Raw genomic sequence first — 19,373 nt, 5'->3', positions numbered from 1 at the left:
TGATCTTTGAATGCAGGAGATATGTCAAATCACCGAACATCATACAACAATACTTCTCCAAAACATGTTTACATTGCAGATGTGTCAAACATTTTACAGACATACTGGACACTTTAGAGTGGCCTGGTGGTGCGCACAGAGTAAAGTTAACATAAACTTAAGTTACAGGCTTCTCTGAAGTGTGTCGCTAATGCACACTCAAAACAGACCGCCCATTTGCTCTGTCCAGGTTTTATGTACTCAGTTGCTTTTTTCGCTGTGATGAATGGTGTTTAGTTTGCAGTTTTTTCTCCACCATCAGGGTCTTTAAAGTGTCACAGCTGTATTTGGCAATAGACAAAGTAAGCATGAGCAAAAGTTCAACTCCTACACTTTGAGAGGAAAACTTTTGATGTGCAATATGCTGCTGAATGATTAGAAACCTCAGTGAATTTTAAGTCTGCTTTAAATAGGCTGCTATCATGACCTGTCAAGCCGTGTTGTTGTGTTTGATGTTGCACAACTTCATTTAATCTCTTAAAAGGATGGTTGGTGTGTTAATTATAGTAGATGGAGGTCTGTGCGCCCCCAGTTTGGAGAAGCAGCAGGTCTGCTGGTGTAGGAAGCTAAGCGATGCGCTGCTGTGGACGAGGTCAGCAGCAAAATGCATTTTAGCCACTTTGCCAAATACATCGCTCCCCAACCAAACTCCTTTTGCAAAAACAGTAATTTTACGTAGCAGTGATGTGATAGTATACTAACTACTAGATTCATGGCAGCCAATAAAATTTTGATCTAGGATTTTAATCGCTCACATCATTGCTGATTGGGGTTCACTGTGTTTTCTGTTAGAGAGTACAGTTCAGTTCGTCTTCAGCTGCATCAGATCCAACTCCACAAACAGGTTGCGACAGTTATTAGACTTCATTAAATTTGCGTCACCTCCCAGAGGACCCGCGGGGCGAGTCGGATCATGCCCCTTCACAATGCTCATCGCTGGGATACAGACTGACGCTCGGTCCCTGTGGATCCTGCAACTCGCAGCGATTCATTAGGAATTCTAAACAGGAAGGACATGTAGAAATATTAAATCTGAAATCACTAACGTCTCCAGCTGTGAAAACAAATTAGACAGAGCCTGTCTGAGGCTGCCGGTCAGGCTGCTCCAGGTTGCTGTTTTTCAGCAGTGAAAGGTGGCAGGTTTGGGTCTGTGTAAACACTGAACAGGCCTTGAGGTTTGGTGGTGCCCTCGTCCCCGGCCTCTCTGAGTCTCTTATCTGTCAGAGAAAACAGAGGCGAGGCAGCGAAGGCATCTGACAAGTCCGATCAGTCACATTAACAACAGGGTTGTTGGGATCTTCCGTCTTTACAACTACACAACTTGAAGTGCAGTTGTTGTATTATAGTTGTTTTTATTTGTTTTTATTATACTGCATCCAAACACCTTTTAGGTTCTACGTAGTTGAAGTTGTTGTTGAACTTTGACTTTGACCTCCAGACTATGGTGCCCTCCAGTGGTAGATGAAAAAGACATTTTGGCTCACAGCAGTGAACATTAAAGAGACCATCATGACTCACTGGGCGTGCCCCCCCCCACCCCCCACAGTGGCTCTGTTCCTGACCAGGTGGACCAACCCAACAGTTTAAGAACCACTGGTTCAAACTGACACAGGATACCAAATCGTGCCTTCACAAAATAGAATAACGTGTTTCTTGTTGAATACTTTTTAAAGTTTTTAATTCAAGGTATAAAACTTCCCACAGATGACCAACTGACACGACCCAGTTAGCTGCTGGTGATATGCAAATGCCTGTAGCGCAGTGAATTGTGGGTGTTTTGCTTAAGCTTTGATAGCACCTGTTCAGTCTCTTAATACAGCCTGAGAGTCTGACCTGGATGTGTCAGACAACAACAAAATCTTTTCAGCGTTTTACAGGAGAAGCAAGGCCAGAGGCTTCGCTCCATTTCACAGTAAATCAAGATGGAATGACAAAGTATTACAGGTTGGCGAGCAGAGACAAGAAGACTTACATTGTTAATTTATCACACACGCTTACAGGCTTTATTTCCAGTACTGGCTGTTATATTTAACATACATTTAGTCTTTTTTCATGCACATTTTCCGACAAATTATTATCTTTTCTGGAACTCAACTGAATGACACATTCAACGAAAACTTTCACATCAACTAAACTAAACTTGATGATTTATGAATGTTTATATAATTTAGATTAATGTTAATTTTGAACTCAGATAACTTTCAAATATTCAGTCAGTGCCCATCCAGATTGAAATAAACATTTTATAAAATAGAATAATCCAAATGTGGAAAGACTGGAAGAGAGCCCGTAATGTGTGTAGTGACCAATCAGTGTGGCATATGTCTGCATTTAGTTAACCCAGCAGTCCATGTATGCATTATGCAATGGACAGAGAAAATATGTCTACATTACTATGCCTAAGGCTGACTGCAAAGTCAATCAGATGTTGAGCTAATGCACAATCGAAGCTAATCAATGGACACATCAGGCTTACAAAGTATCCACACCTTGTTGACTTAGTCTTACACGAACACCAATACAGCAGTTTGGCAATGTAACAGGTCAGATCAGTGAGGCCTTTAAAGATTTCCCGATTTTCCTTTACCTTTGTGTTGTTCGCGTTGGTATGGAAACTGTGCTGCTCATGTCCACGTCAATGTGAATCATGCCAAAGGTCTGCAAGAGAGTAGAGTTTGTTTGGCAGAAGGGGCAAAAGATTGCACAAACTTTTCAGATTAGATATTGAGATTAGAATATTCTTTTTTATCATAAAATGACCACAATGTGCCCTTAGAGATTAAGGAAACATTAAGATGAAATACCGGCTTCTCTGACAACAACACTATAGCAGTGGCATCTTCCTTTGAAATATCTATTCTGGGCTAGGATAACTGTTTAAGTTTGCCCATTTCATGTTAATTAGAGTCCAAATGAATGCTGAATGAGTAAGCGTCTGTTTATGAGTCAAAATAAATCATTAATAATCTTCAAAATGTACATGGAGTCCACCTCCAGAGTGTGTATTTTCAGAGCAGTGGGCTTTTGTTTTCAAGATAACAGTCTTAGCTTTACATTGACAGACAATGGACTGTTGATCAACTTACAGTTTAAGACCCGTTGTCGTTTATTATTGTCAGTTTACGATGTATTGCGCTCCTGCAGTGTTCCTGCAGCCTGGCTCAGCTTCTTTGCATTGTTTCAACAGTATAGAAAAAAAGTCACTCAACTTATTTAATATACAATCTGTGGCTCCAACTCGCTATTTGGATTGCATTACTTATTTTTGGACGTGCACTTGCATTACATATTGCTCCTATAGGTAAGAAATAGCCAAGCTGACTGCTGCCAATTAAGTGATCTGGCTAAGAACTGCAAGTAGTAGCCTGAAAAGGGAGCAGTCTGAACCAGAGCTTTGCACAATCGCAGTCAAACTGTTGCACAAGTCTTTAAAACAGTAGATAATGTCCACATGGTGTCGATATGACAAAAGTATTATACTGAATCACAGTCAGTCAGGTCAACTGACATGACATCTTCTCAGCCTCAACACTGATCATTCAAAACAGTGTGAGAACACTGGTTCTGCCTTTTCCTCTGACAGAAGACAGTCATCATTTACACGTCCAGCAGAGGTCCTCGTTCAGAGGACGTAAACAGAGGTCTTTATCATCTCCGTTGTCTTGCTGTTGCTTTTCTCAAACAGGACTGTTTTTTAAAACTACACATCTTCAATTCTCATCAGAGTTTGAGGTCAAAGGTCATTCAGATATTCTACTGTTGCTATAGGACACACAGGTCTCTGATTGGCTCATGGTTGTCCATTTGAACCGCACATCAGGAGGTTTGAGATACTGTAGTTCTGCTCAACAGTTTAACCACTGTTCTGAGGGTAACTATGGCAACAATACTGATGCATCATAAGTAAGTCATAACTCTCAGATGAAACTTAAAATTACACTGACTTAGAAAAATGACAATTTACACTAAATATTTCCTTAGGAGTTCTTTGTTAAGTAGCTGTGAAATAACAGCAGCAAAGAGTTCCAATATAAAAAAAAATATTGGGTTCTGCAGAAGAAAATCTTTATATGTTTCTTTTAAAATTTCAAATGTGGTTTGACTGACTCAGTAAATACTCAAACTGCTGTTTCCAAGGTCATAAATGAACTTTCTCACTAGTACAGAAATCGACAGAAATGGGACACGCAGGGCATTTGTGGTGAATTACTTTCCATCCAGACAAACTTCTGCCAGCTTTGCAGACATGGAGGTCATGTGAGCGTCTGAGGAGGAGAGGATTTTGCAGAGTGAAATGCCACTGAATCCACAGAGGGACGTAATCCCTTTCACTTCTCTGTTTTGTTTTGTCTGCTGTTGGTTTCCTCTGCAGCCAACAAAGCGGTCAGAGCGATTTTGTATTCAGTAATAAACGTCTCGTAAAAAAAAAAAAAAAAAGCGTCTCAAAGCGTCTCGCTGGCTTTCATCTCTGCTGAGTGCGTCCTCTGACTCGTAAGCAGCAGCTGAACACACAGCGGCTCTCTGTGGTCGCAGTGTGCTGATCAATAACCATTTCCAGCCCAGGAGTTTTCTCAAGCTCTGTCAATTTGGGGATTGATCCTCTAAACACCAATGAGTCTGTGTGTGTGTGTGTGTGTGTTTATTCATGCCTGTGTATGTGTGTTTAGCATTTGTTTGAATGCACATGGTTGTGCGTGTGTGTGTGTGTGTGTGTGTGTGTGTATGTGTGTGTGTGTGTGTGTGTGTGTGTGTGTGTGTGTGTGTGTGTGTGTGTGCATTCTGCCTGAGGCCAGAATAAGCAGTGGGCAGTCTGTGTGCACTCTGGGTAATTAGAACAAAGTGATGACTTTGTTTAGATCACTTCCTGCTTCAGTATAAAAGACAAAACAAGCTATTAGACCTACTGTTCAAAAACAAAATAATTTTTATTTGTATTTATTCATCCTTTATTTAGCCAGGAAGGTCCCATTGAGATACTAGATCTCTTCATCCCTCAGGAAGTCCTAGTCTAAATAAAATTGACTAAATAAAATACTGAATCAAAAATGAATAAAACATTAAGCGACTGCCAAAAATATGACATGGAGTCAGCAAAACTGTTTTTCCTTCTTTTGTGCAAACATTATTGACATTAAAATATGCTAAATCAAGACAAAAATAGTCAGATAAAGATCAGTGTGGATCCACCATTTTGGATCAGAATGAAATGAAATGAAATCTATTTCATGACATAACCAAATACTTGCAAACTAACTCTCCCGTCATCACATTGTGTTTTGTTTAACACAAAACACAATGTGATGATGGGAGAAAATGTTAGCATGCTAACATGGTGAACACTGCCATGCTTGTTAGCATGCTAACATTAGCATTTAGCTTTAAGGTAAAAGTCACAGCTTTTAATGTGGATGTCCACTCGGTGTTGATGGTAAATGTGGTCAGTTGAAGCAATAAATTCCTCAGTGCTGCTATTCTGACAGAGAAAGCTGAGTTCTCCTGCTACAAAATCTGCTGTTCTTCCTGCATCCAGTGATGTCACAGTGATGTCGTTCTAGTCTCCTTCACTGGGGGCATGTTGAATGAGTATTTTTGTCACTTAATAATATGTTCTGGCAGAAAACCTATTCGATTCTTTTGTGATATAAAACAGGACCTCTTCTCTTTATTTCAGTTTTGACTCTATATAACTTTACTTTAAGTTTCTACAATAGGAAACATAGTCTTCATTTGAGACACAAGCTCTATGTGTAGCAGCCTCAAACATCTTAATACAATACACATAAATGAAATTAGCTCGACACAGCTGGAAGCCACAGTGGACTCTAAGTGTTTACTGTTGGACAGAAATAGCTGTAGCCGCCGGTCCTGCTGTTAGCTTTGACACGGGGGACCAGTGCTGACTTCCACTGATGGTACACTCTGTGCCTGCTACTGTATCCTGAAATCCACTCGCAGCTCTGTGTTTCCAGGCAGGAATGAAAGCGTAGAGAATGTGGTGGAAACGGTGGGAGAAGAAATACTTTTTGCATCATCTTTGGCTCTGATGTCGTGAGGCTTGCCAAGGTTCGGAGCGCTGCGTTTTAAAATAGCACACTTCTGTGGGAAAATCGTACCAGCACAATGTGAGAATCTCACCTCCCGAAACCTTCGTCACAGACTCCAATCTGTCATTTTAGCTACTTGAATATCTCAAATCGGCCTCCGCTGACTGTGAGCTCCCAACTCCCAGCATCCTCTGCTGCCCCCCACCAGCCCCCCTGCTTCTTCTAACTCAGTGCAGAGAGCCGGTGCAGAGGGTTTTTTTTTTATTTGTGTGTCTGTGTGTGTGATTGGGCCAAATTTTCTGCTCCAGTTTTCCAGCCTGTCCGCTCAGCTCCCTGCACTCGCCTGCTGCAGTTTGGTGAGACAGACTCGTCTTAAATCAGCCAGCTGGATGGCAGCGGGAGGAAGTGTTCAGGCCTGTGTTATGAATTATAGCGTTACATACATGTTGGGAGCACACAGGACAGATACTTCACGAGCTACTTTGCTGTCTTTATTATTGTATGAGTGGTCTTAGATGATTTTACATTATATAATATTACATTTATTTTTTTTTACACCATGCCTCACAAAATGATCGACCAAAACAACAATTTCTGTTTTTACATGGAGTTCTGTGATGGAATTATTTCTTGGCAGCCAGTGCAGTGAATCGTTCAGGTTCAGGTGTCCACAGAAACCAAATTTTAAAAAATGAAACCTTGGCAACCATATCTGGCAACCTGGACTATATAAAGTGAAATTCATACTTTCTGCATCCAGGGGAGAGTCCATGCAGACGTCTGCAGCCCAAAATTTCTGACTGCGACTGCACGCATAGCTGTGCATGCTCTCATTCTTGTCCTTGTCGATGCTTCTCATCTCTTGCACCACTGGACAGTCCTTGGTCCTATCCTTGTGAGGACGAAGTACATTAAACCAACAGGTAGCCATGATTTAACTTAAGCACTAATTTGGTCGAAATTAGTTTTGGTGTAACAAGGATGTGTAGATTAATAACATCAGAGCATGATGGGTAATCAGTGTCGGCTGCAAAATAAATGAGACAATGGGAGAAGAGGCTTCCACAGGTTTAACGGTTTCATTGAGGCGTGATTAATTTTGTTTTTGTCATTTTTAGTCTTCAGTTATTATTTATATTAATACACACCTATGCAAACATATTTATGTTGCAGAACACGCTCATGCAAATGTGCACTTTTACTTGCATTTTCTGTAGGTATGCCTGTCTAAAAACTGAAAAACAGATATGTGAAGCTTGGAGTTGTGTTACTAATCTGACAGCTGCTGTATGATGGAGGTCAGGTGAAGAACTGACTGACTGAACACAGATCGAGTCTAAATCTGCACCAACCAGGCTGAAACAGACAGCCGCAGCAGCAGAGATTGGTTCAGTAACACTCTGATAAGGTAGAGCCGTTTTAAAATGGAGGTCAGTGTGACACAGGAGGTGAAACTGTGCTGTTTTTAGCCCCAGGCTCGATTCAAAATGGGATACTTTCTCTGTCAGTATCCCATGAAACCATATTTTTCCCAAAATGTCAACTTCTAGGAACAAAGAGCTGCTAATGCCAAGAGATGCATTTTTGATTTTTTTTTTTTGTTTCAGTCCAGCCAAGTTTATTTTTACAGGCCAGTATCACATGCAGTGTCTCAGTGGGTTTACGGGCGGACAAAAGCAACAGTTGCTCACTGAGCCTCAGCTCATAAGCGAATGTTTTACTATACTTCATGCAAATGTGGAGGGAAAATAGCTCTTCATGACATGATCTAAATAAAGCTTCTTCATCCGTTTCCCCAGCCCTGAAACCAAACTGTCGTTCGTGCTCCTGGAGCTCCTCCTGCTTTCTGCTGTCAAGTCGATTTACCAACGGACACAGAAGCGGAGTGAGCGTGTCCGAGCAGGACGGGGAGCTGGGTGGTGACAGCTTTAACCTTTAACGTGTCATCTTGGCTGGCAGAAACACAGAACCTGCCAGGCTGGGCTCACCACTGCTCCAAGGCCAGGGATTTACTGAGACCCCCGGGACCTCCTGGAGATCTCCATCTGCCTGACCAGAGGGACAGGAGAGAGGGATTACAATGTGACCCACGAAAAAAGTGCCAAGAGAAAGCAAAGGTCGTATAATGACCAGGAGGAATAGGGAATATCAGGGCACTACTTACACATACACCTCTGAATTACTAGCAAAACTAATGTATGTGAGGAGAAATATTTTAGTGCAAACCAAAGATTTACAGAATATACTGTAAGATTGATTTACAATGAAGAAAGATTTACAAAAAATACTGCACTAGGTCACTGGGTAGCATTTCCAACATTTAGATGAATCTTATAATCATATATACAATTAACAGCTACTTAAAAAAAAAACATAAAATCCTGGACGTGCAAGTTGAAAAGTCAACTACAAGCCCCAGAGAGCCTTGCTGTAAGAAACATCCAATCACTGATCTTAAAATTCTGTTGCCGTGCAGCTAAAGGCAGAGTAAAATCAAGGGTTGAACTTTGTGGACCTTGTTGATTAAAATTTTGCAATTTTAATCCATTCACTTTCATATTTTGAGTTAAGATTAAAAATAGTTCATAAATTGCCATATTATACTGTAACATTTTAAAGTTCTATTCTATTTTACAGTTGAAATTATCCCGGAGGTCGCTGTGTTTCTGCATCAAGAAAAAAAAACGATCTTTAAAGGTGCAATAACTTTTCTTTTTTGGTCACCTGGGGGCAGTATTGACATTATCACCTCATAAAGTTGTTGTTGCAAATATTTGCCAGTGTACAAATCTGGGATGCACGCAGCAACGTTAGAATTTATTTGGAGATGTGTCTACTTGATTAAGGTATTGTCACACTGTGTTCACCAGCTAGATATCTTTGTCTATTTGCTGTTTGATGATCAGGTAGCGCGCAGTGAACATTGAGTTTATCTGACCTTATTTGCTGAAAACTGTTACCTGCTGCTGGAAATACCTCTGCAGGCAACGGCTAATGTATCGGGTGTTCTAGATATCTGGATAACAGACTTCCTCTTCTGTGCACTGGTCATTATTTACAGTTCAGTTAGCAACATGAGATGCGAGAGTGAAGTCAAGTCATTGCCAGATGATAGTTGACAAGTTCCACCTTTTTTTCTGATTTTTTGCCTGCATGCATCCATAGCCTGCTCACATATGATTGGTCAATACTACTCAGATATCAAGATCTTGTCTTTTACCTACAGATTCTGCATTTATATGCAGATATCTGTTTCACTGGCGTAAGCATCAATGGTGCATCAGTGCCCAGAAGCTGTCAGGAGCCTACCTGTGCTGCTTTCATGGAGAAGTCAACATTTTCTATGGTAGTTTCTTATCTCTACAAATGTAATATATGAGGCCACAAGCAGGATTTTATGGTGCTATTTCCCCCTTTTGGGTGAAAATAAAAATTCTGTTCTACAGTAATGTATCATGGCTCTGATGTCTAAACTTTTCAAACAAAGTTTAGCAGTAAATTAACGCCTCTCAGTTGCACATGAGTGAACTGTTTAGCTAGTTATCTTAAGTAAGTAGAGCAGAAGGGGCCTGCTAAGTGGAGTGATAATTCTCTGTAGGTTTATCACTATGAGCAACACCTATCACATGTAGTCTAATGTCCCATTATTATTGTGAAATTGATTTGTGCAGTTTTAATCACATAGAGATCCCAACTGGCATTGGGGCTTTAATTTCTTGTAATTTTTAAGAAAGACAGAGATCCAGCTCAGAGAAAAGATAGTGAAGGTGCATCCACAGAATGAAACAGAAAGGGAAAAAAAAAAGTCCCAGGTGGGAGAGTCTGATTTGGACATGCCAAAGAAAATAAAAAAGAAAGAGAAAAAGGCTGTCTGCAGAGTAGGGAGGAGAAGCAATTCAGAGGATTGAAATTACACACCCAGGACAGAAGGAACTGCAGGTGGAGCAAACGAGAGCAAAGACATGGAGAAGAAGGGAGGCCGGAGTGATGATGGAGGGATTATTGCAGAGAGAGGAAAGTGGGAGGCGAGCGGTGCAGCGGGTAGACGGGGGGGAAAAGAGAGCAGAGGCGAGCAGTGGCATCGGTGTGTGGGCGTGACAGATGACTCGCCAGAGAGAGAGCGCGAGTTTGAGAAAAATATCTGAGGAGAACTCAGCCATCTGTTCCTTCAGGGAATTCTGCTCATCTTAAAGCGCTTCGCCACCTTTCGACTCGCCGGACGCAAATCTGATCGCCAATTAATAATGTTGTATAAATACTTTTTCACCGGACGCCGCTGTGATCAATCATGTGTTTTGTTAACTCAGCAGCCTGCGGGGTTGAGGGATTGGGGAGTCGGTGGTTAAGGGAGGCAACTGCTGAACACGGTGGAAAAGCAGGAGAAAAAAGTGCAGGTGGTGTTAATCTTGTGTGTGTGTGTGTGTGTGTGTGTGTGTGTGTGTGTGTGTGTGTGTGTGCGCACTCAGGAAAAATAAATGGACCTTAGAAAGAAGCACAGAGTTTTCACTGTAAAGACGCTGTAAGGACAGCGTTTAACAGCAGGGTGAGCGCAGCTCCTGATGTCCTTCTCTCTGAATCACAAAATATGTCACCAAACCATATTCGTACTTTTCTTTAGTGCCACTGTTATTGTTACGTTTTGCTCAAGTTTGGGCAACTAACAATACTTGGTTGAGGTTGTTCATGGTAAGAAGGCACCAACGTTAAGCACTGGTTGGAGATAGTACGTGAAAAACTGTCCTCAGGTATCAGACGTATGATCTGTTGCACCTTGAGTATACAGGGCGCATTACCTACAGCGGCACGTCCCTGGTTTGGAGACACAAAGAGGAGTTCCAGCATAGATGCTAAACTGCTGTGGACAGAGTCAACAGCTGTCAAACAGGCTTTTTCTATGGGAAACCACTGTTATATAAGCCAAATATCACTTTCTTCAAAGTCACCAGACTGCATTGGTAAAATCTCTAATTTTGCCTTGCAGAACACAGGTGTTGCTTGTCCTAAATCAGTTAGTTCCTTTGTATTATTGTGTGACTTTGGTGAATCTGAACAAACCCTTAACATCACACAACAACGCAAACAAACCGATCGATCGGAGCAGTGGGAGACTAGCAGCTCTTGTGTTCTGAGGGGTAAAATGACTGTTTTTGCCACAGGAATCTGGTTGTTTGGAGATAACTAACTTCTAATTGGAAAAGTCTGTCTGACAGCATGGTAAAGTGATGTAAATATTCTAAACGTAGCATACACTTAAACTGATATTGCATTTTCTAGGCATCTAAAATCTGTTTTGCAGCTGACCCTGTTCACAGCGGTACATTAGTTAACTTCCTACACCGGTACTCCTGCTGCTTCTCCAAACTGACAGCCATCTACTGTATGGAAACCCCACTTCAAACAATCTGAACTATCCCTTTAAATCTCTACAGGGCGGCAAAAAGAAGATTTCCAGGGGTCATTTAATCATTTTTCTGGTGAGCATTGTTTTATCCCTGTAACCTTTCACTTATCTAGCTTCTTTCATCAAAGGACAGCGTCACTATAGCCACAGTTTAAAAAATTAAATCAAATCCTTCAACCTGTTTGGTTTGGTTAAATAATAACAGTCTAATATTGAACACGTTAGGACAGAGGGGTAGATGAACCAGACTTACTTCCATTGTTGTTGCGCTGCATTCTTGGTCCAAAAGTTAAATTTATTTCTTCTTGCCTTGAAATACTTTTTTTTTTTTTTTTGCTAAGAAAGTGTTGAGATTGATAAATTGAGCCCTGAAAAGAGGTGAAGATGTTTGTGTGCCGGACCAGAGTGAACATTTGTAAACAGCAGGTGAAATCTTTTTGGAGTTATAGTTCTGACCGCAGAGTAAGAGATTTCCAAATAATAGATCAACCTTGGTCAAGGAGCACAAAGTGATTTCACAGAGATTGAGATCAGGGATTTACACGGTTAGAAGATTAGCTTTTTACAACTGCGACAATGAAACTGTGTCTAAAGGGATTGAGACACTTGATTCCAAATCCTTACGTTTGAAAGGTCAAAGAAATCCATTTAACTTAATTAATTTAAAGATGAAGCGATAGGGATGATGTCTTTGGGTGTAACAGCAAGTTGGAGAATTTTTTTTAGACATTTTCTCGGTTGGTTTTCATTGAGGAAGGGTATTTAGGGTATTCTAAACACCTTTTTCACTTCATTTGAAGACACTTTGGATAGGAGCGTCAGCTAAACGTCCACCTAAACTGGCAACGATACCGTCTTCCACATGAAGTGATGCTGGCGTTCACAACCGGCCGATCAGACTTCCTTTTGTGCTTCCCTGGCTGCAGTTTGCAGGTTAAATTAAGTCTTTTGTGTGACCCAGAGCATTTTCTCCAGGTTGTCTCGGCCCTGCCCCAGCTCTTCAAACACTCAAACCACACGCCCAGCAGTGAGAAAGCGTGCCTTTGGTTGAAAAGGAGCCATTGTCCGCCCAGATGATTGTGAGTCATTGTACTGGCAGCACAGGCCGGGAGTCAAATGATGTGATGTAGCGGTGAGACCTCCATTGTGACCCGTATAAAGCTGTGGCAGGAGCGGCGGCCCTGGCAGATACCGACTGCTGGACGTTCGGGGGAGTTTTGCATGAATAGTGGAGTAATTCAGTCGGTGGCGACGAGGTGATTAGCATTTTGAGTGGATTCACCGCCGGCTCTGTCCCATTCACAGGGCGAATCTGTGAGTAGCCAGCAGAAGCTCTCAGTGGTCTGGTTTGTTTGGGAGGAAAAGGTCACGTCTGCTTTCAGAGACGCTTTGACAGATTTCATATTTACAGACAGTAGAACAAATAGACGATTCTGGTGTCAACCACAGAAATGAGGATAATCTCAAGGTGTTTTGATGGAATTTAGTCCATAAAAATGAGCACATGTAAAGTCATGACTTCCAGATGTTGATTACATTTGAATTTACACCATTTTATTTTATTGCTGGTGTGGCAGCCTTAAGTTAACCTTATGCTTATTTTATGCACTCTTCAGCATTCTCATTCACATTTTCAGTTCTTTCTGTTGAATAATTTCTTTGTTTAAATCATTTAAATGATTTCCCCTATTCTGTCATGGCCCCTGTGCCAGGTGATGACAAACTGGGGGCTCGTCCAGGACTGTCATTCTACTCATCATTTGTAAGAAAAGGTTGTGTGAATCACTCTAACAGTAAGATGTGACAGGCACCAGTTTCTATTTATTCATAAAGCTCTTAATGGCACTTTGCCATCAGACATCACTTCCTTATTAAACATAATCACTAACTCAGTAGTGATTATTTGATTCATTCAGGCGATGCTCAAAGTCCTGCATGAAAACACGAAATCTGGGAAAACTTTTTTTTTTTTTTTTTTTTTTAGTTTTTGTGCTGCATACTTGGAACATTTTACGACGCGCATTAAAACTTCACACTTCCATGTCCTCCTTAAATAAAGACTGAATGAAATCATTTAATTCTGTTTACCCAGTTTATTTTAGCTTCTGCTGTTTTGTTTAAATGGTATACTGACCATTTGATAATTTTTATACTTAATTACAAGATGCCATGTTGACTATCAAAAATACTTTTGTGCCTGTTTACCCTTGGACTCATTTACCTTATTTTAATTGCCTATACATTAATAACTTATTTTATATTGAAAAAACTTAATGGTGGACCAATACAGAATGACAATACAATGAAAACTCTTGAATTTTTTTTTTTATTTAACAGTTTGTTCCCAAAATGCACAATTTATCATTTGAAAAACTGATCCTGAGAAACCAAGGATGCATCAGTTGAGTGATGTGCTTCTGTAGAGTTGTTCTAATACCATTTTTCCTTTCCGAAACTGATACCTGGACTTTGCTTTGGTATGAGTACCATTCTGAAACCAGTGCATTAAAAAATATATGGTATTGGATTGGTGCACAGACTCAATCCAGCATTTTAGGCTGTATCAGTATCATTTTTTGATGCTGCTATCAGTTTTTGTTCTTATTTGCATTTAAGTGAGCAAGATTTTTGGCAAGGCACATGTTTAGCTTTTAATTTTCCTGTTACTCTAAAGGTAACATCTGTTGTAAAATTTGTCAAACATCAGTGGAGACAGAAGTTTAAAAGCATGCATCAGTTCTGGTCTTATTCTCCTGATTTTATGCAGTTTGTAAGTGATGACAGTGACTAGTTGGATAATGTGGACAATTTTCTTGTGTACTTTTGCACATAGTTGAATGCATGAAAGAGTTTTAATACACGTATTCCATGATTGTCTGTCAGTTTGACTGTTTAGATGCTGCCTGGAATCCAAGATTTTCTAGAATAAAGAAGCAAATTATGAGGATTGTGTTTTGGCAGAGGTGTGCTTTCTAGTCATCACACTAAAACAGTTACTTGTTAGGGACAGTAAATAAATCAGTGTTTCTGTCAAGGCTGGAAAACAGATCTTTAGGGGATTTTTTCCTACATTGAATGCAGCAGTTTGGAAATTTGGAGGCAGAATCTGAAACACACAGCACACTTCTTCCTAATGAGCAGGATAGACTGCCAAGTTGTTTTTGGCAGGTTTAGGCATCAATATACAGACTTAATATTTCAAACAACAAATTGTACCGTTCTTGAGTCTTTGCTCCTAATAAGCCTGATTTGTTGTGGTATTGAAGTCCTCTCCCCCATCGAGCAGACAGATGGTGATATCCATGAAAAAAAAAATGCTCCAAACGAACGAGTGAGCCAGGAATCTGCAGGTGTGTGTGTGTGTGTGTGTGTGTGTGTGTGTGTGTGTGTGTTGAGCCTGCATACATACACAGAGTTATCTACCTGCCCAGTGACTGTTTACCTTCAGCTCTTAATCACATGAAATTCAATCTTGGAGTCTCTTCATACAAACCTACAGATCCCAGGATTCCACCACTTTAAAGGTCCAGTGTGACTGAATTAGAGGGATTTAGTGGCAAAATATGGCAGAAATTGAAAATAATATTCACAAATATATTTTAATTAGTGTAAAATCATCTGAAAATAAGGACTTTTGTGTTTTCAGTACCTTAGAATGAGCTGTTAACAGGTCATCTCTCTGCCTTTTGCATTTGTAGCCACTGTAGGTTCTCCTGCGCTCTTGGAAGGGAAGGGCGAGAAAAAAGTACAGTTATTTGCTGATGATACCACCATAACATGCAGATATACTTTCTATATAAATGGACACTGCTGGTAGTTTTGCCATGATTATTTAGTAAGTTCATTTCACCCAGCCCTTCATGTGGAATTTTTTTTTTCTTAAACCATATTCTTATGTATGCTGCACTCGCATAGATTCAAGAAGACAGCAGATTACAAACTGGATATCATTTTAGTGGACGGTAACATTGGGTGAGGTTGGCAGAGAATACTGGTAACAGTAACGAAGCATTTCTGTTCAGTGTTGAAATATTTTAACTTTTAACTGTCCTCTGCAGTGGAATTTTCAACCAGATGTTACATAGCTCCATTACGCTGGGCAGAAACATGTGCATTTCTTTGCAAATAATACAACATCACCATAGCAACATGTTTCAATTTACTACATTGAGCACTTAAAATGCTATTGCATGCACAAAAATCTCAATTCTCATTCGCAACTCATCAGGTACTGACATCGTGTCAGACATGACGGGAAGTATTATGTGAGGCAGTGTGCTACGAACAAATTGTATCTTGTGCCTACAAATGAACCAAAAAGGTGGGGATGAATATTATTTTGTGTGCACACAACAGCATTAGGAGCAGTCGAGGTGGTAAAACATATTGTTTCTCTGTATGACCACTCTGGGGCTCCATAGTTGTCTCAGGAAGAGATATTTTAATTGCACTCAGCATCTCAGCAGTGGAAGCTTTTTTTTGCATTCTCAATTAGAAATTTTTGATCTGAGAGGTGAGAACTAAGATATGCAAGTCTCTGTAGTTCGTGATGATGGAATATATGACCATGTTTGAATGTTTTTGGTATTTGCATCTGTGGGCTTCAGGCTTCAGCATCTTTCTCAAGATGAACATCACAGATTCCAACTGCTTTTACTGTTTCCTTCAGTTTTTTTTTCTCTTTAGCATCTGAACTTACATGTCTGTTTCCTCTCATCATGTTTAAATATGCTTTTCCTGCTCTGAGAGAGGAAAGTATCATGCTGGGAGGCTCTCTGAGGAGCATGTGGTTCAGTTTGAGAGAACACATCAAAAATGCAACATGAGAGATGTTTCTCCATAAATGCATAACTACTCCACATCATTTCTGTGTGCATTTCACTGAGCATCATCTTCTTCCCAGCCTCTTCCCTCATGAAAGCTCACGCAGACATGTCGGTTTCTGCACTTGCTGTCTCATACAGAAAAGTCTGCAAACTGAGAGGTGCTGGTGCAAAAACACTGATTCAGTTTTTAGCAGTATCTGCTGATTCATTCCATATCTGATATGTTGTGATCCACTAAAGTGAGGCACGATACATGATGCATTCGTTCTTGTTTTATTAAGTTCACCTTTATCTCCACGATGTGTCTGCAAGGTTGCATTCAAGGTCTGCCGGTAAACAAATGAGAGATGCAAACTTCATTATAAAATCAAATGTACCTTGTTTAATTTCATAACATTTGGTGTGTTAGATACTTGAGAAATTGAACATGATAGTGGTTACGTGTTGAAATTAAATTCAGCTGCTGGGGGCGATGTCAAAACATCAACCTTCTGGAAATTCATAACTTCAAACAATAATTATAAATGATTTAGAATTTCAGCTTTTTTGAACTTCTCCAAAAGTGTAGATTTATATATCTATTACATTGTAAAGCTGCCTGGTTGCTTGTGATGTTCTAAATAAATAAAATAAATTGTCCCGTTTATTGTTTTGTCCATAAGTTTATCCAGGTGAACCCAGAATGCTCAGTCACAACATCATTACACTATTCTATACATATGAAAGAAAACTAAGACTATACTATACAAAAACTATTCAAAACTTTGCAAATCTCTGCTGGTTGCAGCTAGCAGTTGTGGTGGCATTGCAGTAGGTGCTTCACTATCTGTTGCCTGGTTTTTCCTTTCAGGAGGTTGATTTTACTGGTTCTTGCCCACATTTGGTTCATTATTTGTTTTATTTTTGCAGAATTTGCTTGCTTTATATTGCACTCTCCTTGCAATGAATGGACGCTTTAAAGGACGCTTCAATAATACTAAAACTCTTTCTTTTACCTTCTGTTTCAGAGGCCAGAGATCCAAAATGGGAGGCAAGCTCAGCAAAAAGAAGAAGGGATACAACGTAAACGATGACAAGGCCAAAGACAAGGACGCCAAAGCAGAGGGGGCCTCTGCTGAGGAGAGCGAAGCACCGAAAGACAACAAAGACGAGGCCCCGGCTGCCACTGATGCTAAGGAGGTAGCAAACGACACGGCGGCAAAGGAGGCGCCGGCAGCAGACGCTGCAGCTCCTAAAGAGGAGGAGAAGAACGCAGCTCCTGCCGCAAAGGAGCCCGAGAAACCTGCTGCCAACGCCGAGCCGAAAACAGAGGCACCCAAGAGCGCAGAGCCCGCCAAGGCTGAGGAGAAACCAGCTGCTCCCGCCCCGGCCAAAGAGGCAGCCCCTGCCGCCAAGGAGCCTGAGGCTAAGGCGGCGGCGCCTGCCCCGGCGGCTGAGAGTAAAGATGAGGCCGACGCCAAAAAGACTGAGGCCCCTGCGGCACCAGCAGCCAAAGCCGAGGCGGCCCCCGCTGCCTCCCCTGACCCCAAGCCCACAGAGGCGGCGGCGGCGGCGGCTCCCGCACCAGCAAAGGAGGCCGCCGCAGCCCCTAGTTCAACACCAGCCGCCGAGCCTCCTGCCAAGGAGGCGAACGCCACAGAGGCACCAAGCAAGGATCAAACCGTAGCAGTTCAAGATTAATGGACAGCTTCTTTTCGGAAATGAAAAAATAAAGTACCTAACTCAACGACGATGAAGATTAAAAAAATGAAAATGAAATTAACTAGCCCACCCATATTATGATAATAACAATAATAATAATAATTGTAATGATGATGATTTGTTGAATGAGGAGGACTGGAGCAACCACCTGGAGAAGTTTCCCGCCGCTGCAGATGATTATTGCTATTATTATTGTTATGTTTTATTTTATTTTTTTCTGCTGTAGTATTTGAACTTTGATACGAGTCTGTGTCGGCCATACGCCTCGCCATCCCACCTCCATCATCATTCTCCCTCATCCGGTCAAGAGGTTTAATCCATCTCAGCCCGCAGAAGGCCTGCGCTCATGCATTCACCCGCACCCTCGGCTCTGTGGACGACACAATATCAAAATTTGGGGAAAAGGGACTGAGGGAAGGACAGGGGAGGGTTTAAGAAATCACTTTACCAGCTGGACGTCCACTGAATCTGTCCACTCTTCAGCTCTCCCCCTTTCCACTCATCCTCCTCGTCAGAGAGTCATGTTCTCGGCTTTGGCCTGGTACCTGCAAATTTTCGGAGCCGTGGAACTTTTTTTTTTTAACCCACCCTCCTCCCGGCTCTTTGGTATTGTTGGGTCATGTTTCAAAAACTGAGAAGGGCCCTTAAAGGGAGTTTAAATTTATTGCGAGGACTGAGAAGGTTCAGGCTTTGTAAGACATTTCGGAGGTTGAGAAAGGCTGACTTTGCAGAGCAAAACATTCTTAGACGTATAAAAACAGTCGTAGGAATTTTTCAGATAAACTTCTAGATTTTGTACTGAAACCCTTAGGTATATTGTAAGTGAACTAAGTGGTTTTTTAACGTTTGTAATACACTTATAAAATCTGCAAAGCCTCGCTGAAAAGATCTCCACAGTGTTCTTAGAAAGTCTGATGGAAATCTCTGATCCTCTGAAAAAAATCTGATGACAAATTTAAACAGATTTTTACTTTTTTGAGAGACATATCTACTGCTGACCTGGGCGAAATGGGCTTCACAATCACGTCCTAGAGTTTGATCTTGCTCAAATGACCATGTTGGTGATGTTTTCTGCATCATCAGGAGAATTTAGATAGCATTAGCTCCCACCAAAAGATAGATGAAAATGGGTCTAATGCTCCTTTCTGCAATTGTATTCATTTTCTGGACTGAAGAAGAAATCAAATCCTTCCGCCACTTAAGTAAAAGTGGCCTACCACCAAGTAGACAAACTTACTGTAGATATACTGTAAGGAAAAGTCTTATATTCTACTTAAGTCAGGGATTAGCAGCAAAATATACTTAAGAAGCAAAAATTACTTGTCTCAGTCCAGACCTTTTAATTTGTCAACTCCACCCTGA

The 19,373-nt window shown here is 41.0% G+C and overlaps 1 protein-coding gene across 1 annotated transcript in view; it reads left to right on the top strand.

Annotated features, from left to right (window-relative positions):
* basp1 (brain abundant, membrane attached signal protein 1) overlaps window positions 1-18,640 on the top strand; it is a 60,998-nt gene extending 42,358 nt beyond the window's left edge. The window contains exon 2 of the mRNA XM_084732678.1: window positions 17,318-18,640. Within this exon, the coding sequence (XP_084588804.1) occupies window positions 17,334-17,990 (657 nt within the window). The 5' untranslated portion in view covers window positions 17,318-17,333 and the 3' untranslated portion in view covers window positions 17,991-18,640. The remainder of the gene's footprint in view (window positions 1-17,317) is intronic.
* Window positions 18,641-19,373: the final 733 nt, after the last annotated feature.

Source organism: Lutjanus erythropterus, chromosome 12 (assembly GCF_056507025.1).
Source record: "Lutjanus erythropterus isolate fLutEry1 chromosome 12, fLutEry1.hap2, whole genome shotgun sequence".
Taxonomy (NCBI): Eukaryota; Metazoa; Chordata; class Actinopteri; order Lutjaniformes; family Lutjanidae; genus Lutjanus; species Lutjanus erythropterus.
Note: the sequence above shows the minus strand (reverse complement) of the source record. Positions and strands in the feature narration are given on the sequence as shown.